General features: G+C 45.8%; 1 protein-coding gene across 3 annotated transcripts in view; it reads right to left on the bottom strand.

The window, feature by feature from the left end:
* Positions 1 to 3067: 3067 nt before the first annotated feature.
* Positions 3068 to 27100, bottom strand: part of TUNAR (TCL1 upstream neural differentiation-associated RNA) — a 49368-nt gene continuing 25335 nt past the window's right edge. For 2 of the 3 annotated variants that reach the window (XM_063652049.1, XM_054449664.2), the window contains one exon: positions 3068 to 5869. In XM_063652049.1, coding sequence (XP_063508119.1) covers positions 5684 to 5830 — 147 coding nt within the window. In that variant the 5' untranslated portion in view covers positions 5831 to 5869 and the 3' untranslated portion in view covers positions 3068 to 5683. Of the gene's footprint in view, positions 5870 to 10157; positions 10234 to 27100 lie in introns of those variants that run through there. The other variant, XM_054449667.2, reaches the window with a different exon arrangement.

Below are 27100 nucleotides of genomic sequence, written 5' to 3'. Positions count from 1 at the left end.
CGTCTGCTTCCCATGACAGGGAGGAATCATTGCATAGTGGTGCCAGAAGGTCTCCCGGTCCACAAGGGGATCTTTCTGGAGGTGTCCTGTTATAGGGGTCCTGCCTTCAGGGAGATGGAGGCCACAGAAGTCTCCTAGGTGAGCTCTTTTGGAAGAGGAATCAGGAATTTGGCTTCTGGAACTTTCTCTTCCTAATGCGTGGCATGCTCCTAGCCAGTCTGGGCTCATGAAGTCACTGGTAGGAAAGTGCCTAAATGGCCAACGGGGTTGTTGGTGTGGAGAACAATGAGACAGGGAAGCGGGTGGGCTTTCTCATGCTCTGCAGGCAGCTGGTGGGAAGGTGCCCTGAGCTAAGCATGGGGGTGGCAACATGTAAAGGAGAGGAGAGTGAGCTGAGGCCCTGGTATTTACAGGAGGAGGAAGGGGAAAGAGAAAGAAGGATAAATAAAGAGAGGGACAGAGGCAGAGAGGGAGGGAGAGGGAGAGGCAGAAAGGGAGGGAGGAAGAGGAAGAGGCAGAGAGGAACAGAAGGAGAGGGAGACAGGGTGGGAGGGAGAGGGAGAGAGAGGGAGGGACAGAGAGAGGCAGAGAGGGAGGCAGAGAGAGGGAGAAGCAGGGAGAGAGGGAGGGAGAGGGAGAAGCAGGGAGGTGGGGGAGGCAGAGAGGGGCAGAGGGAGAGAGGAATGGAGGGAGAGGGAGAGAGGGAGGGAGAGAGAGGGAGAGGCAGAGAGGGAGGGAGAGGGAGAGAAGGAGGGAGGGAGAGGGAGAGGAGAGAGGGATGGAGGGAGAGGGAGAGGGAGAGGGATAGAGAGGGAGAGGGAAAGGGAGAGAGGGACGGAGGGAGAGGGAGAGGGAGAGACGGATGGAGGGAGAGGGAGAGGGAGAGAGGGATGGAGGGAAAGGGAGAGGGAGAGGGAGAGAGGGATGGAGAGAGAGGGAGAGAGGGACAGAGGGAGAGGGACGGAGGGAGAGGGTGAGAGGAATGGAGGGAGAGGGAGAGAGGGATGGAGGGAGAGGGAGAGGCAGAGAGGGAAGGAAAGAGGGATATGTCCTTGAAGCTTGCTGTGAAGGACACTACGTGACACCACTCTAGGGGATCATGGGGGAGATATGGACAATGGTTGGGATGCTTTAACGAGCAAAGCTGCATGGTTCATAGCAAAACACTGACAATGACCTTAAGGGTCAGCAGTAAGAGAACAGGGGAATTTGTGATGGTATGTCTAAACCACAGAACCCTGAACAACCATCACGAGGGCTTGCCCATATAGATCCATTGATGTGGAAGCATATTCATAATTGCCAATGACAAAATTATTTGGAGGCAACGCTCATAGCATGAGGCCATTTTTTGTAAATTACAATATCCAATCTATTGTTTATAGGTCAATGTCTGGATGGCCATTCAAGGATGTCATCTAGAACATCTTGTGACCCAAGTTACAGAAATGTGGAGAACTGTCCACTGCAAGACTGCAGGGGACACAGGGGCAGTGGCCGAAGAGTGTGCCCTGCCAAAAGACAAAGAGATTTCAAGATTCAAGAAAAAATGGACTCACCAAACAGATACACAAGCCACCTGCTCTATAAATTACACACTAAATATTAATAGTGGTTGCTTCTGAGTGGTGAGATTCGGGAGTTAGCTTAATTTTAAAAAGTGCTTGTATAGAGTTTTTAGAATTGTAATTTTTTTTGACTGTGACTATGAGTGTGTGATTTATGAAAAGACAAGAAGAGTAGGACCGAGTTGCCATGTGACCTTCCCTTTCTGTTGCTGGCATAAGGCCCCTCTCTGGTCCTCCCTGCAGGTGAGGGAACCATGCAGACTGGAGGGAGCAAGGCCAGGAGGGGCCCCCAAAATGTATGCCCAACGGCTCCCTGACTGCCTTCATGTAGCAGCAGGAGCTTAGCATGACCTGAGCATGAGCTATGGGCCAGGCCTGGTGATGCTGGCAGCTTCAGCTGGTCAGGCTCCTTTAATCCTCACAAAGCTCCTCCAGGTGGGACTGTTGTTAACCCCTCTTCCAGATGAGGAAAGCTGAAACTCAGAGTTCTTGTGGGCTGCCTGCCATCACTTAGACTGAAAGAGGCAGAGATGGGACTCAGGACCAGGAGGTTTCTGGCCATAGGGCAAGTGCCCTGTGGCTCCAAACCACTAGGCTACACTTCCAGCAGCATGGCTGGCCCTCCGGGGTTAGGATCCGGCCTTTCAAAGTTGCCTTCCCAGAGGAGAGGTGAAAGGCCAGTTGTATTGTGATCAATACAGGGCCAGCTGTATTGTGATCAAGAAGTGCCAGGGCTGATGGGAATCTGTATATCGTGACTGAGCTAGCCAGATGGTTCATCACACCACCTGGGCCAGGCAAGGTGCTGACGGCTGGTGGACGTGTGGCAAATACCTGATTCTGCTGGTTTCTGGGTGTGCAATTTCAGAAAAGTCAATTTGCTTTTTTTCCTCATCTTGTAAAGTGGGGATAAACACACACACATCTCATGGGATTGTTCTGTGCCCAACAGGATGAGTAGAAAGTGCTTGGTAGAGTAGATGGCCCTGGCGTTGTTTCAGGTATTGCTATTGCTGGCCAAGGCTGGGCTCGGGGCTCACTCAGATGTTGAAGATGGAGAGGTACTGCCAGCCTCTCCCTTCCACGTCCCTTCGTGATGGCTTCAGATCTGGGGGAAGCTATGAGTTTGCCCAGTGTGTGTTCATGGTCTCTACTAAATTAGAAAGGAAACAAGACAGGGCATGCCGGAGCTGTGGGAAAGGGTGTCCCTGCTCTGTTCAACATTGAACAGGCAGCTTTATTTCCAGGCTGTGGATTAGGACAACTTAGAAGAACCATCCCGGGAACAGAGGATTGGAAAGGCACTTTTCCCCCTCAATACATTTCAAATTCGTATACTTGAAAAACCACTGAGGCTTCTATAGTCCACACAAAACAGTCTCCATTTAACAGCACCACATTCAGTTTTTTTTTTTTTTAAATAAACACTATGTATAGGCAAAGGAATGACATTGAAATGTTTTATATCCCACAATGTTGAAAGAAAAGACATCGAGTATTTTTTTTCCATTGCACCTTTATTGTTTATTCTGTTCACTGTTCAGAATTTTCATACAGTCTTTCTAAAATCACACAGAGCCTATTGAGTAGCTCCTTCCCCCTGACACTGCTTTATTTCTAACCAGCCTCCTCTCGTCCCTTGTCCTTAGTGTATGATATTCTGCTAGTGTCCAGGGAGTTCCCAGGGTTGTTTTTACAGGGAAGGGAGAAGGGTGTGCAGTGGTATTCCTGCAGCTTTCTCTCCTCTCCACCTCCTTTCTTGTTCAGCAGCCTCTGGACCCCCAAGGGCTAAGGAATCTGACACATCGGGTTTGGATCCTGACTCCACTAGGAGCCATGTGATCTCAGGGACATTTCTTGACCTCTCTGAGCCCTTTTTCCTTCTTCTACAATGTGGGGGAAAGACTCCCTCTCTCACAGGGTTACTATGAGAATTCAATGACTCCAAGTATCCAAAGCATCTGGCACAGTGCCTGGGCACACAGTGTAACCTACATGCACCTTAGCTTCCTTCCTTCTGGCAGGGAAGAGAAGATACCTGATAAATCAATGCCAGAGCCAGCTTCTCAGGGGCATTTGCTTTATAAAAGAGCCTGGTCCCTTTAACAGAGCCCAAGAAATGACTCTCTAATGGTGGAATTTCAGATACCATAACATGGGTGAGGGAGAGATCTGGAGGCATAGACTTTAGAAGCCTCAGAATCATTTGAATCCAGCCAGGCAGACTGCTGCTGCTTCTGCCCAGGGGCAAGGCTGGTGATAGAGTTTGGCTGTAACCCCACCCAAATCTCATCTTGAATACCCATGTGTTGTGGGAGGGCCCTGGTGGGAGGTAACTGAATCACGGGGGCAGGTTTCCCATGCTGTTTGCATGATAGTGAATAAGTCTCACGAGATCTGTTTTAAAAATGGGAGTCTCCTTGCACATGTTCACTTCTCTTGTCTGCCACCACGTGAGACGTGCCTTTCACCTTCCACCGTAGTTGTGAGGCCTCCTCAGCCACGTGGAACTGTAAGTCCAATAAACCTCTTTCTTTTGTAAATTGCCCAGTCTTGGGGATGTCTTTATCAGCAGTGTGAAAACAGACTAATACAGCTGGCGTGGCAGAAGGAATACTAACCCTCTCTTTAAGGTCATGCCACCGTAGCCAGGCAAGGGCCCATTTCAGGGAGCCAGGAGAAGGGAGCTAATTTGTTTTTATGCAACCATCCCTGCCAGAGACGAAGTAGCTTCATGTGGGTGTAAACCAGGGGCTTTAAAAATACAGCAGTCCTTTAGGGCAATCATTAAATCCCCTCCTCATGCCCCTGAAAAGTCACTTGTCACAGGGCTGTCCTCATAGCCTGAACCACCATGAGCTCTCATGGGGGAGTTCTTGTGTCATTTATACCCCACCTGCTTTTGAAGAGGATCCCAGGTATCTTGCAAAGGAAGGAGTAATGCACCTAATACTGAGCTTTCCACCTTGTTCTTCCCAACTCTCACGGTACATGATGGCTAAAATCAAAATCTGATAAACGAGTGGTCACAAGAGAATGAAACAATAACGCTGCCAGTAAGAAGCTGAATATTCTGTTCAAAAGTTCATCTGCAAATATAGCCACGCTCTTCTTCCTCAACGGTAGTCCTTTTAATTTTAAGCTGATCTATCACTCAGCCCTTATTCATGCATAATTCTCAGTAAAGATAGGGTGCATCTAGGGTCTGCATGCCCACAATCATTTTATATCTCCGAGATAACAACAAAAAGCCACTCAATGGACAATCTTAAAACATGCACCCAAAACCATGGCTGACAGTATGGGAAAATGTCCTTCAGACCAAAGAGGCAGAGAGAGAGAGAAGGAGAGAGAAAGGACAAGAGCGCAAAAGTAAAAGATTCAAGATGAGACAAAAGGACTAGAATGGTTCCACAATAGAACATCTGCAGTTGGGGGAGAAGGGGACAAAGCAGATAAAACTAAGGAAAGCTCTATGGATCTGGCAGCGCCTCTCCAAGTATTTGGTTCATGCTAAAAAATAGAGCACATTTATTAAAAATATATATTTATAAACCTTGATATGAACAGATACACATGTCAAGCCAATGAAAAAAGAAAAATAAGTTATCTCCCCGGTATCAAATAGTTAGACACTTTTGATGAATGGGATGCCTGTCAAAGGGCTGCCCCTGTGGTTTTTCCACTAAATAGCTCGTCAAGTGAAGATGAAACACTTGTCCTGGGAGACACACATCTGAGCCATGTCCACCCTATTCATCTTTTCAAATATGTGATATCCGTCAGCGATCTGGAATAATGAATTTCTGCACCCATCCGCTCACCGATGGTGTCAGAGGCTGGTCTTCCAAGCATTCTTCTGGGCCCTCTGCCAAAGACGTTGAGTTCCTAGTGCTGTGAATGAGTTTTATTGGAATCATTGTGCTTTAGTGTCTGCTCTCTGCAGGAGGATCGGTCTATTTGTGTGACCTTTTGTAAAGTCTGAAGGTGCATTTGATTGGGTGGTGTGTGTGGGTCAAGCCTGCTTGTTCTCGCAGGGTCTGGTCAGTGATGCGCCGACACGCAGGACTTCCGTCTTTGGCCATTCCAAGGCCTCTGAGGACGCTCTGGGCCATTCACAGGGTGGTGTATATGTAGACAAATATGATCACAATCAGGTTCAGAATGGTCCCGATAATCCCCAGCATTGCCAAGACACTCTCCTCTTTACTTTCTTTTTCTTGACCTCCTCTGTCTTCATCATTTCCACTCGTGATTACCATCTTGGTTGCAAATGTCTTTATTTTCCTTGCCAGGCTAACCTGTAATTGGAAAGAGGCAGCACAAAAGATGATCATTTATAAGCATGCTCTCCATAGCCAGGCAGATCTGCAGTGGGTAGTGATCTGCTTGCAGGTCAGACCACGGTGGGAGAATGACAAATCACACAAGGATTCTATCTTGGGACACCTTACTCTTGGCCATGGGAAAATGGCAGAACACGGCTAATTGGTTTAGAAGATGAGTGTCCTGACATTGGTACAGAGAGAGGAGCCTAGAAGTCTACCCGAGCATCACCTACTTTGTTGAGCTGGTTTTCCCCCTTTCCCTTGAAGGAGAAACTGGGTCAGCTGCACTGCAGTGAAACTAAAGTCTGTGCCCCCTGTCCTGGTGGTGGGAATTTCACATACTCTCACATATTGGGTTACACGCAAGAAACATGCTGTCCTGAGTATCCACGAAGTGTGTATGGGGCATCACAGTCCTACCATGCTAAAGCTCTGACTGTGGTATGGGTAGGGGTGGCTGGAAGCCAGGGAAGGTGATTCATTGAGACCAAGCAGGATGGTAAAGGGTCTATGCACGGTGTGGATGAGTAGCACCATGAGAAATTCTTATAATCCCTGGTAGAAATAGATATTGCTACAATCATTCCAGAAAGTTTCCTGGCATTAGCTAGAAAAGTGAACAGACATATTCTACCACTGGGCACCTGCTCTGCCAGGTTATACCCTAGAGAAGGCCTCACTTCTGTGTACCTGGAGACGTGGACAGGACTGCTCCCATGGGCTTCATCTGCCATAGCAGAGAACTGGAAGTTACCCAGATATGCACCGAGAGGAGAGCAGATGAACATGTGGTGGTCAGTCTCTACAATGGAATATTATATGATAGTGAAATGAATGAATTACAACTACATGCAACAGGAAGAACAAAGCCCAGACACTTAGCGGAGGGAAAGAGCACATGGCAGACAAATTTGTGCAGCACAATTTGATTTACAAAGGCTCAAAACAGGCAAAACCAAGTCATCTATTGTTTTAGAGATGTGCTCTTTGATTTTCATAAAAAGTAACGGAATGATTGGCACCAAAGTGACTAGCGCAAAACTCAGGAGAGTGGCTTTCTCCAGGCAAGAGTGGAGCAGGCTGCCATGAGGGAGGGGCACCAGTGGCCTTAGATACTAGTCATCTGCCATCTGTTAAGCTTTAAACTGTTCCTTTAAACTGCAGGCATATCTTCCAGCTACTCTTTTTGTATGCATGATATATATTGCAATAATCAAAATAACTTTTTATTTTCGAAGACAGAAAACATGGCCATCCAGGAGGCAGACTGGGCAGCCAAAGCCTTCTTTCCCACCAATTGCTGGTCCAAACCATACGTAAAATAGGATCAGTGTGTGTGGTGGTGGCAGCCTGTCCACTTGTGATGTGATGTGCATCAGGCCAGCCCCATAGCTACATTTCCTCCATTGGAGGGCTGCGCCTTTAGAGCCAGAAGGCTTTTCACACTTCAGGGTTTGATGATGGTTAAATTTATGTGTCAGCTTGACTGGGTCATGCACGCCCAGATAGCTGGTCATGTGTTATTCTGGGTGTGTGTGTCAGGATGAGATTAACATTTGAACTGGGAGACTGAAGAAATCAGACTGTCCTAAATGTGGGTGGTGACTGACCAATCAGCTGAAGGCCCGAATGAAACGAAAAGGCTGACATTCCCCCAAATTCCTCCTGCCTGCCTGCCTTCAAGCTGGGACAATGGCTTTTTCCTGCCTTTGGACTCGAACTGTCGATCTTCAGGCAGCTCTTCCTGGGCCTTGAGCCTGCAGGGCTTCAGATGGAACCACACCACTGGCCATCCTGGGTCTCCTGCTTGCTGACTCACCCTGCGGATCTCAGGACTTGCTGGTCTCCGAAATCACATGAGTCAATTCTATATAATAAATCTCTTTATATACACCTATATATATCTTACTGATTCTGTTTCTCTCATTCGAATGCTATCTTAGGGCACATATCCAGGAAGGATCACAAACGGGAATCCAGGAATGCAGGCATGTGAAATGAGATGGGAAATGAAATGTCTGCATGCCCTCCCTCTGTGCACGTGAGCCCCTGAAAGTGCTAGGTCGCTCGCACCTTACAGAGCGGCCCTGGATCCGGAGCACAGTACATGTGAATGAATATCTGTATGAAGGAGAGGCAAGCACATCAGTGAAGAATGGAGGAACTGATGCAACATGAAACTGTGCATAAGTGAACAAATGAACACCCTAAAGGCAAGTTTCATATTCTTCACAACTGCTGTTTACTAGATAGGCCTACAGTGGGTTCCTACTCCCATAGCTCAGCTAGGGAAAGCTTCTAGTTGGATTCGTTCAGTTTTCCTGCTTTCTCTCCCCTCGTATACTTTTAATGATGTATAGTAAACATACAAAGTGCACAAAGTTTAAATGTACAGCTTGATACATCTTCATATCTGTTTAGCACCAAGATCAAGAAACAGAGCCTTCCAGCACCCAGGGGCCTCCCACAGTGTCCCATCCAGTCACTATCCCTACCTCCTGAAAACCACTATCGTGGCTTCTAACACCATTGATGAGCTTTGCCTGGTTTTGAATTCTGCGTAAATGGAATCGTACAGTATGTCCTCTTTTGAGTCTGATTTCTTACTCACAATGCTGTGTTTGTGAGCTTTGCTCACGTCGTTGTGTATAGCTGTGGCTCATTCACTCTTATATGTGAACAGTATTCCATTGGATCACTACACCCAAAATTTATGTCTCTATTCTATGGTTGATGGGCATTTTCACTGCTTCAAGTTTGGGGCTATTATGAATAACACTGCTATGAACATTCTTGTATACATCTTCGGGCAAGCATATATATACATCTTTCCCAATATTTCATATGAAGTTTTTTAACATACAGCAAGTTTGAAGGAATTTTACAGTGAGCACCCATAAACTCACCATCTCAAATCCATCACTAACATGTTCCCATACTTGCTTTGTCACACATCTTCCCATTCCTTATTCATCTATCTTCTTTTTTGGGTGCATTTTAAACTACATATATCATTATTACTATTATTAATATCATTATTACTATTATTATTATTATTATTATTATTGAGACAGGCTCTTGTTCTTTTGCCCAGGCTGGAGTACAGTGGGGTGATCACGGCTCACTGTATCCTTGACCTCCTGGGCTCAAGTGATCCTCCTGCCTCAGCCTCCCGAACAGTTGGTACCACGAGCGTGCACCACCACGCCCAGCTAAAATTTTTACATTTCTTTTTGTAGAGACTGGGTCCCACTATGTTGCTAGGCTGGTCTTGAACTCCTGGGCTCAAGCAATCCTCTTGCCTCAGCTTCCCTAAGTGCTGGGATCACCATGTGTGAGACACTTGGTGTCTTTAGGGTGTTCATTTGTTCACTTATGCACAGTTTCATGTGCATGTGCACACTTCCCTAAGTGTGAGACACCATGCTTGGCATAAACTGCAGATATTATTTCATTTCCCCGTAAACACTGCAGCAGGCTGCATGTTTTAACTACAGTTCAGTATTTACAGTTTTCTCTTTTAATGTAAAATTCACATGTGCATTTCCTATTGACTACATACATACCTAGACAAGGAGCTGCCGGGCACAGGGTATGCATATGTTTGACATTAGTGGATACTGCTAAACAGCTCTTCAAAGTGGTTGTGTCTGTTTGCTCGTTTGTAGGTATTAGTGGATCCCCCCTTTTTATTTTGGTGACTCCATGGCTCAAACTTTGCACAAAGTCACGAGAAGTCAGTTGTAAGAACCTTAGAAATCCACTCCCTTTACTGCCCTGGACAGATGTCTATCCAAGCACTAGTCATCTCTTTAATGGAGTCTCTGGTTTATCATCCGTCTTCTTAGAAAGACTGCAAGCCCTTGGAGGAAGGACTTTTGAATCCCCACCTCCAAGCGTGGTGCCGGGCATGGAGCAGGCACTTAAGAAAATTGTGCTGAATGAATGAGTGGGTGCTCTGGGGCAACCTGGCATCTCCCAGTCTCTGCAGGCCAGGGAATAGATTGCCAGGGTTGGTTTAAGAAGATGCAATTAGTGCTGCCTTTATAACCAAAGACCCATCATCACAGTCACTCAAGCAAAACAAAGTGCCTGTCATGGAGGCTGCTTGGTTTCAAGGCTTAATTTAGCCTCTTCCCTGAGTTATCTCGAGATAACTCTGACTCAGGAGGAAGTGGAGGGGAATAATCAGGTCAGCTGTGTTTACTTTCCGAGGACTCTGAAGCAAACAAAGACCTAGAAGAGACCTCCTCCGACTCACAGAAGAGTTGCATCTCGAGTGTTTGTTTCCAAGTTGCTTAAGTCATCAACTTGGAAACTTAAATTCCCCTGTAGGTAACACGTTGGGAGTGTGGCTTGATTCCCAGGGGAGTTACTGAGGGCTTCCTTAAATGGAGTAGTTAGAATATTGTTTTCTTTGGAAAAAGTTGTCTGGCCAGGGTCTGGAGGACGAACAGTGATGGAGGAGACGCACAGAATCCAGATTAGCCTAGAAACCAGAACAATGACAGAGATGGAAAAGGAAAACAGAAACAATAAGCAACAAGTATAATAATAACTGCACATTTAAAATGGATTAGAGAGTATAACGGGAATGTTTGCAACTCAATGAATAGATGCTTGAGGGGATGGATACCCCATTCTTCATGATGTGTTATTTCACACTGTGTGCCTGTATCAAAACATCTCAAGTACCCCATAAATACATATACCCGCTATGTAGCCACAAAAATTAAAACTTAAAAAATAAAATTAAAAAAATTAAAAATAACAAGCAAAGGCTGGGGCCAGTCAATGTCTGACATAAAGCTTGCTAAAGGTTATACATTCATTTATCCACTCAATCATTTACTCATTTCTTCCTGCCAGGGGCTGGGTGGAGGGGGAAGTAGGGATTTGCTGATAACAGTAAAGGCGTTTCTTTTTGGAGTAATAACAATATTCTAAACTTAGATTTTTAGTGACAGTTGCACAACTCTAAATACACTAAACATACTACTTCAAATAGATGAATTTTGTAGTTTGTGAATTATATCTCAATCAAGATGTTAATTTCTAAAAAACAGTATTCACAATAGTATCTGAAATATAAAGTGCCCAGAAATAAACCTAATAAAGATGTGTGAAATTCTGATGAAGAATACTGTAAAACTTTACTGAAAGACATAAAAGCAGACCAACACGAAAAAGAAGACATACCATCTTCATGGAATGCTAGATTCAATATGCAAGATTCAATATCCTAAAAACATCAGTTTTTCCTAAAGTGTTCTATAGGTTTGTTGCAGTTCCAGTCAAACTGTCTATGAGGTTTTTGGTGATATTTGACAAGTAGGTTCTAAAATGTATATCAAAGAGCAAATGGATAATAACAGCCAAGATGTTTACTAAAGAATAAGGTAGGGAGATCTGCCTCATAGGGCATCAATATGTCTTAGGTCTAAGGCTTATACAAGCCTTAGACAAATAGGCCAAAGAAACAAAAACAAAGTCACACACACATGGACACTGCTGATCCACAGGGGAAAATGGGTCTTTGATGAGCAGTGTTGGAATAACTAAGTATCTGTATGAAAAAATAAATGAAGTCAAACCAGTAGTTCATCAGTTCCAGATGGATTATAGATAAGGATAGAAAGAGAACACTTCAAAACTTTTATAAGGCAATATAAAGGAGTATCTGTGTGACCTTGGGGTAGAGAAGGATATCTTAACAAGACATAAAAGCTCAAACTATAAGGAAAATTATGAAATTCGATGACCTCAAATTCAATATCTGTTTATCAAAAAAATAAAATATCATCAAAAGTGAAAAGTTAAGCCACAAACTGGGATATACACTATACATCATTCTAGTCTCAAATGAGTAAGAAAATGATAAATATCCAGTAGAAAACTGGGCAAAACCATGTCCAGGCATGGTTTACAAAAGAGTAAACAGCCGTAAAGAAGCTAAACCTCAGTATCAGAGAAATGCCCATTGAAACACAGTGAGCTACCATCAAACAGTCATCAGATTGGCAAGAACTAAAACATCTGACAAGACCACCGAACACTGACAGAGTCTGTAGGGTAGCAGGGACTCTCAGATACCTACTGCAGGAGTATCAGTGGATACTGTCACTTTGGAAAACAGGATGGCATTATCTTGTAAAGCCAAACATACTCACGCCCCAGTGACCCAGCCATGCCACCTTGAGATACACACCGAGTACACCTGCAAATGAGCAGCAGGGTACATGGATAAGAGCATTTAAAGACAGCAATGTCAGCATAAGCGAAATGCTGGACCCAGCATCAATGGCCATCCACAGTGGCCTGGATCTACTGTTGTACATTCTCATGCTGGAAAAACACACAGCGTCGAGGAAAAAATGAAATGCTGGAACGTGCCATCGCATGGATGAATTGCAAATACAATATCTAGTGAAAAAGCACGTTGCAAAAGACCACAGAAAGGATGTTCCCACTTATGTGGGAAGTTCAGAAACAAGGAGATTCTAACAATATTTCATATGGAGATACAAGTGTGATAAAAACACAAAGAAAAACGAGAGACTAATAATCCCAAAGCCGACGTAGTGGTTCCCACTAAGTGGACAGGATGGAGAGGATGCTCAGGACTCTCTAAGCCCTGGTAATATTTCTCAAGCTGGTGGTGGGTACATGAGCGCTTGCTCTTTATACTTACATTCTAAATATGCTTCTCATATTTATTCCATACTTAATAAGTTAATTAGTGATTTAATACTTACTAGTTAACTGCATAATTAACAATAAAACAATACTGATATTAAAACAAATTAATTAGCCAAAACAATTTTTTTAAAAAAACACAGGGTTTTAAAAACTGGGTATATTAAGTGCTGTGCTGAATGCCAAAAGAAGCCCTGCATGGTAACCAGGAAGGGAGCCACTTTTCTGGAAAGACAGAGTGCTCCTCATCAGCACCCCTACTGTGCTAAGGGATGGGCAACTCACTTTCAAGCACAGTTCCCAGCAAGCCAGTCCTCTGCCGGGCTGCTTCCGATGAGCACACTTGAGAGTTTTTAATCATTTGCTTAATTAGGATGCATGTCTTGGATAATAAACCACGAGTATACAGTGACACAGTGCCGTGTGTGGCCTGGGCCTAGACGCTGCAGGGCAGCTAGGGAGAGCCCTGCAGGGGGACTCAGGGTTCAGTGTGGAATCCCAGCCGGTCAGGGCTAGAAGGTACTGAGGTCATGGCTCACTGGGCCTGCCCAGCATTCATAGTTTTTCTTTGGGTATCAGTGTCTCGATTTTCCTTTGGAAAATTACCCTTCCCAATGGAGGCTGTAAATCAAGCTGCCATGGGGATGGGTCCGGATCCTGGCTAAGCCTATAAGATGCTCTGTCTCTGGAGCTTAGTCTTAGGTAGGGTGATAGCAGGTGGGTTAACGGTAAACACTGACTCATCCTAGCCACGGTGCTGAAATGAGGTTCCATTAGCTGCTGCCGCCTGGATGCCTGGAGCTAGGCTGACTTTTGCCCTTTTTAAAGCTCAGCTCACCATTTTCTTCTATCCCATGAACTACCCCATATCCCTGCAAAAAACAGTGTTTTTGCTTAAGGCAGTTGGAACCCATTTCTTACCATTATCTGTTGCATGCAACCAGAGCTTTTACTTGTACAGAAGGGGTATTCAAGTTTACTTTGTTGGCTTCTTTGAGCTCCCCCTAGAAGAACACACAGTGCTAACCAAGCCTCCTCTTGAAGACTTCCTATCATTCTAGAATTTACCACCTCTCAGGAAGTATATTCTACCTGCTGACAGCTCAGTCAGGAAAGCCCTTTGCTTTAAAACAAAATATTCTCGCTTAGCTTGCACCCACTGGAACTACTTTTATAACCAGGAACTAAACAAAAGCAAGTCCTTATTATCTTCTGCAAGGGAGCACCACGGTTTTTGAAAAATTGATACTGAAGGAACGACAGCTCTGGCTTCAGATATAGCTAGGATCCAATCTTGTCTCAGTGGTTTATCAGCTATGTGACTGGGGCAAGCTGCTTCATCTCTCTGAGCTTCAGTTTCCTCACCTATAAAGTAGGGATAATAGTAGCTTGTAGGATTAAAGACATTAGTTGTAAGTCTCCTAGCTTGATGAATGGCAGCCACTATGATTAAGTGGTGATGATGATGATTGATGATGATGATGACAATGATGATGACAGAGGCTCATTCTCATGACTTCAAAAGCCTTTTGTCCAGCTAAGCACCTTCTGTTCCCTATTTGTCCACATAGCCACTCCTAATCATGATCCCTTCTCCTGGGAAGGCCCACCCTAAAATCACAGCATGCATAAGGAAAACATAAGGGAAAGTTTTTTCAGCCCAAACTGGGCAGGTTTGTCCTCTCCCTCCTGGATGTGGCACATCCATGGATGCTAATAAGAACCACTTCACTTTGGGGCCACCACACCATGCCGTGACTCATGATGCTGCAAAATCACATTGCTCCCTGTTTGTGGAAGGTGAGCATTTTTAACCCAAGAATAGGACTTAGTATTTACATTACAGTCCAGGGGGCTGACCTCTGCCCACTGTGCCAATCTGTTGAGTTTGCCTTGGCTCCTAGATGACTGTCTTCCTACACAGTCACTGTCCTCCCAGCTTCAGATCATCCACACACTGGATGTGCACACTCTCCATACAGTTACTCACCTTCCAGTTTTTGACTAGGTTTCCAGCTTAATACCAACTAGTTCATTAGCACTCTTCCAAGGCTGTCAATCGGTTACTGTTTGCCTTCTCCTCTGGCCCATATTTATCCAAGGTTGCTATAAGGTCCACCTAGGGGCCGGGCACGGTGGCTCACGCCAGTAATCCCAGCACTTCGGGAGGCCAAGGCGGGCAGATCACAAGGTCAAGTGATCGAGATCATCCTGACCAACATGGTGAAATCCCGTCTCTACTATAAATACAAAAATTAGCTGGGTGTGGTGGCCCGCACCTGTAGTCCCAGCTACTCAGGAGGCTGAGGCAGGAGAATCGCTTGAACCTGGGAGGCGGAGGTTGCAGTGAGCCGAGATCGTGCCACTGCACTCCAGCCTGGTGACAGAGTGAGACTCTGTCTCAAATAAAAAAAAAAAAAAAAAAAACAAGTCCAGTCCATCTAGGACTTAAGAGGTCTCTAGGTTAGTGACCCTGCTGGACAGACCATGGCTGAGCAATATCCAAGATGCTGGGTCCTGGCACTTTCTGCAGCCTCTATTTGCTGGTGAGGTTTCCTCTTTATTACTTCTGTAGACCAATTTCTCAGAGCCAATTCTAAGAAATGGAGTTTGTCCCTTGCCAAGCCACTCAGTGATCAATAGTAAATTGGGGAATGAAAAATTCGTGTGATTACGACTCACTGATGCATTACCTGGCAGCTGAAAGTGATGGTGACCATTCTCAGCAAACTAACACAGGAACAGAAAACCAAACACTGCATGTTCTCACTCGTAAGTGGGAGTTGAACAATGAGAACACATGGACACAGGGAGGGGAACATCACACACTGGAGCCTGTCGGGGGGTGGGGGACAAGGGGAGGGAGAGCATTAAGACAAATACCTAATGCATGCGGGGCTTAAAACCTAGATGATGGGTTGACAGGTGCAGCAAACCACCATGGTACATGTATACCTATTTAACAAACCTGCAGGTTCTGCACATGTATCCCAGAACTTAAAGTAGAATTTAAAAAAAAAAGAAAGAAAGAAAGAAAGAAAATGATGGTGACAAAGACCATGAGGTAAAAAAAGGAAGATGCCCAGCCGGGCGCGGTGGCTCACACCTGTAATCCCAGCACTTTGGGAGGCCGAGGCGGGCAGATCACAAGGTCAGGAGATCGAGACCATCCTGGCTAACACGGTGAAACCCCGTCTCTACTAAAAATACAAAAGAATTAGCCAGGTGTGGTGGCAGGCACCTGTAGTCCCAGCTACTCGGGAGGCTGAGGCAGGAGAATGGCGTCAACCCGGGAGGTGGAGCTTGCAGTGAGCTGAGATCATGCCACTGCACTCTGGCCTGGGCGAGAGAGCGAGACTCCCTCTCAAAAAAAGAAAAAAAGGAAGATGCCCACAATGTGGTAAGGGGAAAAACACAGGATATTAAAATTCAGTTCTACTTATGACTGCAAATAATTTTTTTATTAAATAGTTTATTTTTGTTAATGATGGGAATATTTTCTCAGTAAGTTCAATTTTGTAACAGGGAAGGATAAGCTAGTGTTAGATCTAGAAAAGTTAATACAGCATTATCTTGAAATTTCAGGGGGGGAAAAGTGGTTGATTGGAACTTCATCTATCTTTTTTAACCAAACAATGTTAAAATAAACACATTTGAATAGAAAACTGTTATCTAGTTCTTTTATATTTCAAATGTAAAATACTTTAATAGAGAAAATTCCATTTTTCTGCATCTATTTAGACAATATTACAATAAAAGGCAGTGTGGAATGCAGAACGTAGCCAGTGAGAATATTAGGTAATGTAAATTTAAGAAGAAATTTGCTTTTCCATATTAAATAAAATCAATGATCACATAAATTCAGATTATGGGGACTAAAATAAAAATACAAAGTACAATATAGTGCATGTAAGATTTTTAAAAACTTACTTGTTTAGGAAAAACATGCTGGGGGAAAAATTCAGAAATGTTCTATAACATAGTTGATTATGTTAATTTACTTTTATCACATTCAAAGCAATCAATATATAAATAAATAAAACTACGAAGACTACGAGTGCTTCTGTTTTCCAACAATCCTCGAAGAACCTCACCAGCCAAGTGACAAGAACAATGCCAGCGTGCAAGGAGAAATCTTCGTGTCAGTATCTCTCTGCTTGAGAGGCTGGAATTTGAAAACCAAAAGGGGTCGTTGCTGTATGTGAAAAATGACAAATGAAGGAGGTTCTGACAGCCTTTCTACAATGCAGCAGAGATGTTCAGGCTGAATGGGAGTTGGCTTTTGGGTCATTTAATTCTAGTACCAACTTGTTTGTCAAAATAATGCCAGTCTCAGAACTAAATCTTTGCTCCCTGATGTGCTAAAAGGTACCAGACATTCCAGAAAAGGAAGACAGGGATTATTCTATCCAAATTTTTTCTATTACTTGCTGGCTGCTTTCAATGGAGTGGCTCAGGCTCAACTGTAACTCTGAGTGTTTCTCCATCTTGAGAACACTTCCATATTTTGGAGCAGGGAAGGTTCACGCTGATCCTATCTACAAGGGCAAGCTCCTGCCTGGAAATTTAGCATAGCTGTCTGACAAATCTAGCAGATGAGGCCAGAGCACAGAGGAAGCATCAACTTCTCCCCTCCAAGAAGAGACCTCAGTGGTCACCCAAAACACAGCCGCCCATAACAATGGGCATATACAAATGGAAGACAAGGGCTCTGGACCTCAATGAGCTCACGGGCCAGTGAAGGGAAAACAAAAATTGATCACTATGGTGATGAGGGCCCAGGGCAATGCAGAGAGGGCATGCAGTGAACTGTCTCCAGAAGATAGGAGGTCTGAGCTGACACATCAAAGGCCAGTAGGACCATCTCAGCTGATGGTGGGAGAAGGGCACCAAGGCAAGGGACTGGCAGATGTGAAGAAAATGTGGAAGTGAGGAATACTACGTCGAGTAGGGCTGGCGCAGCAGCATGGTGAGGGGGTTGTCCTAAGAGCTGAGGCTGGAGGGGGAAGCGGGGACTAGAACAGAGGCCCTTGTAAGTCATGCAAGGCACGTGTGGAATTTATTCATTAGATGCAATGGGTACATGCATGTTCAATTCCTGTTTATTTTTTCAATCACACATATACACTATGTATACTCTTGTATGCATTGGATACTTTATATTAAATTTTTGAAATTCACTTGGCTCCTAAAATCAAACCACAGTAAGTAAAATGGGTAACCGGCTCTCCAGGACTAAATGTCTGGACAGGGTGGCCGCCAGCTCTGGCAACATTCCACAGCTGCCTTCCAGGCTTTCAGGAAATGAGTTGGGAGCCTCTGAGTGACAGAGTCTGAACCCAGGCAAGGTCTTTGTCAGGGGCTGGGCAAGGGTTTTCCAAAGGACAAGCTCCTCCACACACGCCCATGCCCAGCACAGGCAGCCATAGAACGGCCCGGCTGTCATCAGACAGCCACTCAAGGGAGACGGCAGCCAGGCCATCCCTGGTGATAGGAATTACTCCCAGGAGTTCCAAAGAACCAGTGAAGAGATAAAATATCTGTAAAGCATTTAGTCTGATCAACGGAGGTTCACAATGATTAGTATTACTTACAGTGCTTCCCCTCCCTAATTGCCAAGATGTTGCTGGATCTAGCTTTGTACTTGATATCTGTCATGATAGGGCCAGTAGCTACTATCCAGCCACACATGACGATAAAAGTCATAGCTACTAATTAGTAAATACACAGTTCCTCCATCCATTCACCCACTCAACAAATATTTACTTAGTATTTAATCTATGCTGGCCCCATTCTATTTTGTTTTTTAGAGATGAGGTCTCACTCTGCTGCCCAGGCTGGTCTCAAACTCTTGGGCTCAAGTGATCTGCCCACCTCCACCAAATGTTGGGATTACAGGCATGAGCCACCGTGCCCAGCCAAGACCCTATTCTAGAGACACAGCGACAGCACAGACAAAAATAAGCATTATCTGCATTTTAGAGAAAAGGAATTGAGACTTAAATAATTAGTGAAGCTCTGCAACACTCCAGGAAGTCTGCAGGTACTAGGGATATGGCAGTGAAAAAAGTAAAGAAATAATCATAAACTGAGTTGCGATTTAAATCATGCAGCCGACATGACTCCCAGGTATTGCCCATGTCCTGCCTGCCCTCAAATGCCCACCACATTCCAGTCCCACCACCGCCTGCTGGGGCTCTAACCCCTGTGCGTTTGTTCACATGCTCTTCCTGGCTTGGATAACTACTGCTGCCCCTTTGAGGCTCGATTCCATTGGTAGCATTTCCCAGGACCCTGTCTTCAGATGTCTGGGCAACTCCTGCCCTATCCTGTGACGATCTCTTGATTTGGGTCTTTCCCCACTAAACTGAGCTCCTTTGGAGGGACAAGCCTGGGTGGGTCTGATTCACCTCTATGTCCTCTGGCCCCTGCCCTGGCCTGGGGCAGCCACGGTGTTCAGTACTGAGAGTGAGTGCATGCACTGGCTCACCCTGAGAGGCAGCTGAGATGGGGGGGTAGGGACAGCCTAGCCCAGCCCGCCTAGCTGGATTTCCCTATAAAGAGATGGCAGCAGCCGGGCGCGGTGGCTCATGCCTGTAATCCCAGCACTTTGGGAGGCCGAGGCGGGCAGATTACGAGGTCAGGAGATCGAGACCATCCTGGCTAACATGGTGAAACCCCGTCTTTACTAAAAATACAAAAAATTAGCCAGGCATGGTGGCGGGTGCCCGAAGTCCCAGCTACTCGGGAGGCTGAGGCAGGAAAATCGCTTGAACCCAGGAGGAGGAGGTTGCAGTGAGTCGAGATCGTGCCACTGCACCCCAGCCTGGGTGACAAAGAGAGACTCCATCTCAAAAACAAAAAACAAAAACAAAAAAAAGAGATGGCAGCAAGGATAACCTTGTTTATTTTCTTTCTCCCCCTGAAGTCTGATGGAGAGGAGGATTAGTTTACTGTGTGTTGAGTGAGAAAAGTTTAAATACTGATCTAAAGAGAGAAAAAACAGCTCCCTGTACTGACACTTAAGGGTAAATTAATCAGTATTTCCTTTGCTCAACAAGAACACGTTCTTCAGTTGTGGGAAAAGTTAATTCTGTTAGTCTAGACTTCCCTGAGGAACCCAAGTCATCAGGTATCTCTGAGGAAAGGATGCTTCAACAGTGGAGATGAGACGCAGGCCTGTGGTACAGACCTCCAGCCCAGCAACGTCACCCCCCTGCCTGCCTGCCACTTCCACTGGGCCATGGACCCCACTTGCCAGGGGGACTCTACCTCCAATTCCCAGGAGTAACGGGGAGTAGGGGAAGGACCCAGGGATTTGGGTTCCAGGTATGGCCCTCACTGAGCTGTGTCACCTAAAATACATCAACTTCCCTCTCTGGTCCTCACCTGTAATGGATTCATGATGGGCTCAAACTGGGTGACAGCCAAGGCCTCTTATGGCTCCAATAGTGTACATGGAGAGGGGAAGAAGGCCATAATCTGAGAAAACTGATTTTGAGACTCTTGTAATCCCAGCTAACTCTGTGACCAAGGGAAAATCTCTTAACTTCTCTTAGCCTCAGTTTCCTTGCCTTTAAAATGGAGCCAACAGTAGAGTAAGCCCAGATTCTTCATGAGGTTGTTAGAGAACAAAACGAGGCAGTGTATATGAGAGCCCTCAGTAAGCTGTCAGGGAGAGACCAGCATCTGCCCTTCCTCGATGCTAAGAGGACAGATGGGAGGATGCACTTTGCCTGACAGATCGTTGCCTGGTGAGAAAGAGCCTCCATCAGAGTGATGGCAGTGGCAGGTCGTCTGGAGCGGCTGAGTAGGCAGGAGCCCCACCCCACTGGGTGCAGCTGCAGCTGCCCAAACCATGGCTGCAGACTCAGGCCTCCCTGCACTCTTGGGGACCTGGGAAGTCATCCCTGCCCTCACAGCCTTGGAAGTGCCTCTTCCCCACTGTCTGACTTCACCCTGCTGTTGGCATCTGCTCTGATTTCGGAGAAAACTGGGGGCCAAGCCCGGGTGCCATGAACAGCATCAGGAGGCAGACAGATTCCTGAGCAGAAGCAGGCGGGTCCCTAGGAAGGCTCCACCTTAAGGCCAGGGAGGGCCTGAAGGCTGGGGGCCAGGCTGCCAGTCCTGCAGATCAAACTGGGGACTTGTGGTGCCTTTTCCAGGCCCACCCATGGCTGCCCATGGACGAACTGGCACACACTTCCTCTCCTCTGAGGTCCGTAAAAGCCCCAGGTTCAGCTGGAGCAGGGCAGAGGTCAGAGAGGACAGACAGACCACAGGAGGACCAGCTGCAGAGAGGATCTATCCTCTCTACTGAGGGCTTCAGAGATCTGCACAGATGTTGTGACTCAGCTGCAAAGAGGAGTCACCCTCTTCAGGGCCTCCTCTCTGCTGAGAGCTGCAGAAATGGTGGGACGACCTGCTGGCATAAAGGAGCCATTCACTCCAGGGGCCTCTTCTTTGCTGAGAGCTGTACACTCAATGGGATGACCTGCCTACAGAGAGGAGCTACCCATTGCAGATCTCTTCTGAGCTGTCGTACCACTCAGTAAAGCACCTCTTCATCTTGCTCACTCTCCACTTGTCTGCACACCTCATTCTTCCTGGATGCTGGACGAGAACTTGGGCAAAGGCACCACTGGCCACAGAGATTTCTGGCCAGAAAAGCAACGTCCTAAAGATCCCGTAACAAGAGTAGCAATACCCCCACCTTGCCCCTTACGCTTACCATTGACTTCCAACAAGAAACAAGTATTTTCCAACTCTTAAAGGCAAAGCTTTCTGGAAACAAAATTGGCAACACTTAACAAAACCACATATACATTTCCCTTCCAACTATGCAACTCCATTTCTTGGACTCTACCCTGAAGATAACCTCCAATGCTACAAAAACACACATGCAAGTTCATCCACTGCAGCATCATTTATAAATGCAAAAATACGAAAAGCAACCTAAATACTCAGATATAGGAGAAGGGCTGAATAAACCATGGCACGTCCACACAGAGTATGATGTGGTGGCAAAAAGGAAGGAGGAAGGACCCTATGAATGGACTTGGAGAGATTTCAAGGACCCAATGTTGACTTAGAAAAGCAAAGTGTGAAAGTGCATGCTACAGACACGTAACATACAACAGTATGCTACACCTCATGCAAGAAAGGGGCTACAAAAATGCATGCATGCATCTGCTCACTTGTGCAAAAGAAATATAGGAAGGGTAAACTAGAAATTAAAGAGACTGGTTCCCTAGAGGAGGTAGGAGAGAAAGGGATGCAGAGAAGAGGGGGTAGGATCACGATGGCGAGGATGGGGAGGAAGTGATGCTTCTCTGAGTGTATCTTTTGCTATAGATCTGACTCAGGAGCATTGCGATGTTTAGCATGTCTTTCATATGTCCACACAAAACAATTCAAACCTACCAAGACTGGAAGGAAACCCAAAACGGAATGTAAACATTAATAAGTGGACCAAACTATTACAAATAAATAGTATTACCACCCTGAAGGGGGTGGGAAAGAAAATAACTTACCTAAGTAATTTTGGAAAACAGTATTTTGATTGGATAGTGTAAGGCTGAGGACAAAAAGACTGTACACAAATGCTATCACCTACTCAGTAATTGGGTAAATGTGCTTCTCATGGGGACACGGGTTAATAAATCTGAAACTACTTTAGTGTATACTAGAATTAAATAAGTATATTTTAGCTGACAAAAGCTGAGTTTCTTGCTGTTGGGGAAAAAAATTGCAGGAAAGGGAAAAAGTTAAAATGAGCCTTGTGATGCTGGACTAGAATTAGAGAGACCAGTATAAACACGTGGTTTTTAATATACATCCAGGTAGGCGGACACAGAAATACAGATGAGTGTGCATGCGTGGATTAGTGCCTGTCCATGTCATTCCCAGCTATGTCCCCTAAAAGGCCTAAAAGCAATGATAGCTCAGTGGCAATAAACATACCTGGCACCCAAACCTTGGTTTCTCTATGCCATTCTCCAATAAAATGAACCAGGGTTCCTTGGAGAAGTGGTTGATTCCAGAGTTGAGGAAGGGAACATACAAGATAAGCCTTGAACATCTTGTGATACCAGAAAGTTAAGGAAGTGTTCCAAAAACAGGTGGGGGTGGAGGGGCTGGTTGAAAACACAAGAGCAAACCTGAAGGAACTTCTAATGGCCAAAGCTGGGATAATTTGAGCAAGCAAATAAATAACCACAGGATTAGATTATAAATCACAGGATAAAAGAAATGTCTATGAGTTTTCATTGACATAAATAAATAATCACATACATAAATGGGGGAGAAAGACCAGTTCTTTCTTACGGTAGAGTTCCAATAAATAAATGTAGGACTACAAAGAGAGAGAGAAACAGAAAAATCACCAGTAGGCAATCACCACAGTAATAATTATTGTGGACAAGATCTACCGATGGACGCTAAAACTAATGAGCTCATGTTTGAGGATAAAGAGATTCACATGGTCTCAAAGTATTTCCTCCAAGGTATTTATCAACTACGAAGAAAAGATAGTAACTTTACAGTGAAGCCTGGCAGACATCCCTTTAACCCAGTGATCGAGGTCAATGTCACCAGTGATGTCCACACCATGAATCCTGATAGGGGGCACCAAGAAGGTCACATCAGCTCTGTAGGATTCTTGCCAAAAGTGCACAACCTCAGTCCAAAAAAGAACTTCAGACAAACTTAAACTGAGGGACATTTAAGAAAATAGCTGACAAGTGCTCTTCTGAAGTGTTAGGGTCACGGAAGACAAAGAAAGACTGAAGAACTGCCCCAGATTGGAGGGGAGTAAGGAGACATGGTGACTGAGCAGTGTGGGATCTGGAACGGGATCCTGGACGGAAGGACATTTGTGGGAAAACTGGTGCAATCTGAATCGGTGTGCAATTGAGTTAGTGGTATTACACATTGGTAACTTCCTGGGTTTGCTGATTACACTCGGGTTATATAGGATGTTCACTGGAGGGGCCACTGGGTGCAGAAACGACTTCTATATTAGCTCAAAATTTTATAAAGAGGTAATGCTTAAGTCCCTTATTCAACGATTTCACAAACACCTAGGCCAAACCACCAGGCCTTTGCTAAGCCACACTTAAGGATTTGCTCTAGTATCAATCCCTCTAGAGGATGCAGGGAACAGAGGCTAAGGAGTGCTGGATTTTAACCACAGCTTCCAGGGCCCTGGTGGAATGAGCTGGTTTTTGGTGACAGGCTCTGGGACAGTCTTTGGTTACAGAAAGCCCCAGAACTGAAGGGATCTCTGGAACATCCTGCGCAGGTCCTCAGCCGAGGCTAGTGTCCTGAGGGGAAGAGGATATAAACTCAGGCCCTGCAGGGTACTCAGCCCAGGCAGCCCCTCCACCTCCTGCACTTATCTCTGCAGACCTTACCTGCCTTGGTTCTCAGAAGCAATCAGGGCCCAAGACCTGGAAGGGGCTCCCCACCTCTCTGGGGCTGAGCCTCAAGGGCCCTGGGTTCTGGGAACCCCAGCTTCTGTGTTTCAGGGATGACACCTGGGCTTTACCAGTACACAGTGTGGCCCACCTCTTAGGACTCGGCCTCTGGCTGAGCTCCTGTCCCAGGAACCTGCTTGGGCTACTGACTTTCATGCCTGTCCCTCACCCGCCAGAGAGAGTGGTCTGCCCTGCACCTGCCTGGTGGCCTTGGCTGTGCTCCTGAGGACTGGAGGTCAGCCTGCCTGCCTTCCTGAATCCTTCCAGGGCCCACCTTTCCTCTCTCACTCCCTCCCACTGTGCTCTGCCTATCACCAGCACGTCCTCCACAGGCCTTGCATGTTGACTGCTTGCCTGGGTTCAGTCTGTCTGCCAGAGTGACCTTTTCCCAGATCCCCAGTGAGGCAGGTTCTAGTCTAAGCCAACCACCCAGGCACCCCCCACAGGAGCCAGTGATGGCCTCTCTCTCCAGCAGGATCAAGCAAGGCTCCAGGTTTGTGCTGAGGGACCTAGCGGAACCCATGTTACAGGGGAGTGAAGTATTACATACTTAGCCCTCCAGGATCTGCAAAATCCACCTTGCTCAGCAATGGGTGATTACAGATGGCCACTCCCTTCTAATCATGAGGCAGGAGTCCAAGTTCCCTCCCCTTGGGTGAGAGCCCAAGCAGGTTCCTGGGCCAGCCATACAGCCCAGCAGCTTTCATTTCCTGTGTCTTGGAACACTCCCTCTTGGGAAGCTGGCTGCCATGTCAGTATCCAACTCCCCCGAGGCCACCTGCTGTGAGGAAGCCCCAGCTAGCCAGGTGGAGAGAAACGGGCAGAGAAGCCCTACAGCCCTGGCTGTGCCGGCCAGCCCAGCCCAGTTGCCAGCCAGTGGCTCCAGCCCCAGCCACCATCTGCCCCCAATACCCAGGAAACCTAAAATGAGAACCACCAGCTGAGTCCAGTCAACCCACAGAACCCCATGAGATAACAACTTTCTGTTTCAAGCCACTAAGTTTTAGACTGGCTTGTAACACAGCAGTAGGTAACGGGAACACTGGCTGAAAGAGGCTTTTGTTTGCAATCCTTAAGGAAAAGAAGACTTTTTATGAATATCAATTTTTTTCATCTATAAAGTGGGGAGAATAATTCCACAGGTAACTGAGCAAGAACTGTGTGAGCAGGACAATGATCATTTGTGATCTGTGTTGAATGTTTGTCGCTGGTGATCTCAAGGGGTCTCTGGGCTTCGAGCTTAGTCTTCCTGCACAGGGACAATCGTGCTGATGTCATCATCTCTTACTTTCGGCTTGCTGAGTGACTGTGGTCACATTTAAAGCAGTCAGCAGAGCCTCTAGCATTGCTGACTGCTTCCCAGGGGCCAGGTAATGTTCTAAGCACTTTATGTCCATCAACAATTTTAATGCTTGCAACAACAGAAGAGAGGAAGGCGCTATCATCACATTTTATAAATGGGCAAAGTGGAGTCAGCGAGTGGGAGAAACAGCTCCCCATTCCTCAGCGTGTGAGAGAGCTGGGATTCTCTCATTTTCACCAAGGCCATGCTCTGAATGGCCCCACTCTATTGTTTCTGAGCCTCAGTTTTCCTGTCTACAAAATGGAATAACAACACCCGATTACTGCTGTATGGATTCAATGGGAAACAGTCATGATGTCTGGTACACATTTTTCTCTCTCTCTCCACTCCTACGTTTTATGGCTCAAAGTTGCAAATAACAGATATTTACTAAGAAAATCTATGTTCTCAATGCTTTTTCAAAGACCCACCCATGAAAGGAGAATGCTTTTTAAGGAAATCCAGCTTAGAGTCCCCGATAGGATCAGAAATAGAAGTTGAAACGATGCAGGGAAATGCAGACCCCTTCCTCTTGGGAAGGTGGAGGTGACACCGTCTCTAGTCTTTGTCCCCAAGGTCCATGCTGAGAGGTTCAAATAGATGATGAAAGTGATGTGGCCAGACTGTCCTTTTACCAAGCAGGCTCCCCCACCCCATCCCCATGATTACCCAGCACTCGAGCGTCCCCATTTCCAAATACCCCTGGGGAGATCAGGGTTTGCTAAGGGCACAGAACAGCTCCCGTAATTGTGATTTCCTAGCGCTCAGGTCTTGCTGAGAAAATGGCTCAGTCATGCTAGCTGTGGATCAACAGCCTGTATTTCATGAATATTTTTCTTTGGCGGGCTGCACCCATCAACATTTCACTTACTCATGAGCATTTGCATTTTAATGTGATTTTTTCCGACATGACTAGACAGCTGGGTGGGTTTTACCATCTTCTGTGATACAAAAATTCTCATCTCTGCATATGGATCCCTCCAACTGTGTTTGCGTCCAGCCTGGAAATAGCATCCTTCTGAATGATAACTTTTTGAAGAAACTGCGGCTGACATGCAGGGAGAAGTCAAGCTTACAATTTTGATCCAATACTTGTCCAGACTAACAGGGGTTAAAAAAAAAAACTTGAAAAAAAATGACTTTGCTATAAGGTGCTACACTGGAAAAATACACTTGATACTACTGCTGCCTAGCTAGCTAAATTCCTGCTACTCTCCCCTCTCTGTCAATCCCATCACAACTAAAGGACTGAACATCCTTCATCTTTTTTGAAAATACTACCCCAGGGCCTTTACACTGGCTGTCTCCTCTACTGGAACACACTTTGCCCAAACTTTTGCACTGGCTGGCTCCATCACAGCATTCAGATTGCTCAGATACCGTGTCCCTGCAGCAGAAGTCTTCCAGGATACCCTGTCTATAAAGGTCCCCTATTCCCATCACTCTCCAGCTATGTACCCTACTTCATTTTCATCAAAGTACTGAAGAAAGTAGGATTCCCTACTCCAAAGTATGTTATTTTTTCATTTCTCCTCCCTGCTTTGAAGAGAAGCCACTTGACAGCAATCGTGTCCTTCACTGCAGCCCCTGTGCCAAGAACAATGCCATATGGCAGAGGCTCAATGAATGAGTATCTGCCCATTTTCCAGAAAAGGAAGCTGTGGTTCCCTGGGGTTAATTAATTAGTCT

This window comes from Pongo pygmaeus, chromosome 15 (genome assembly GCF_028885625.2).
Source record: "Pongo pygmaeus isolate AG05252 chromosome 15, NHGRI_mPonPyg2-v2.0_pri, whole genome shotgun sequence".
Taxonomy (NCBI): domain Eukaryota; kingdom Metazoa; phylum Chordata; class Mammalia; order Primates; family Hominidae; genus Pongo; species Pongo pygmaeus.
The sequence above is the reverse complement of the archived record's forward strand: the minus strand, read 5'-3'. Positions and strand labels throughout refer to the sequence as shown.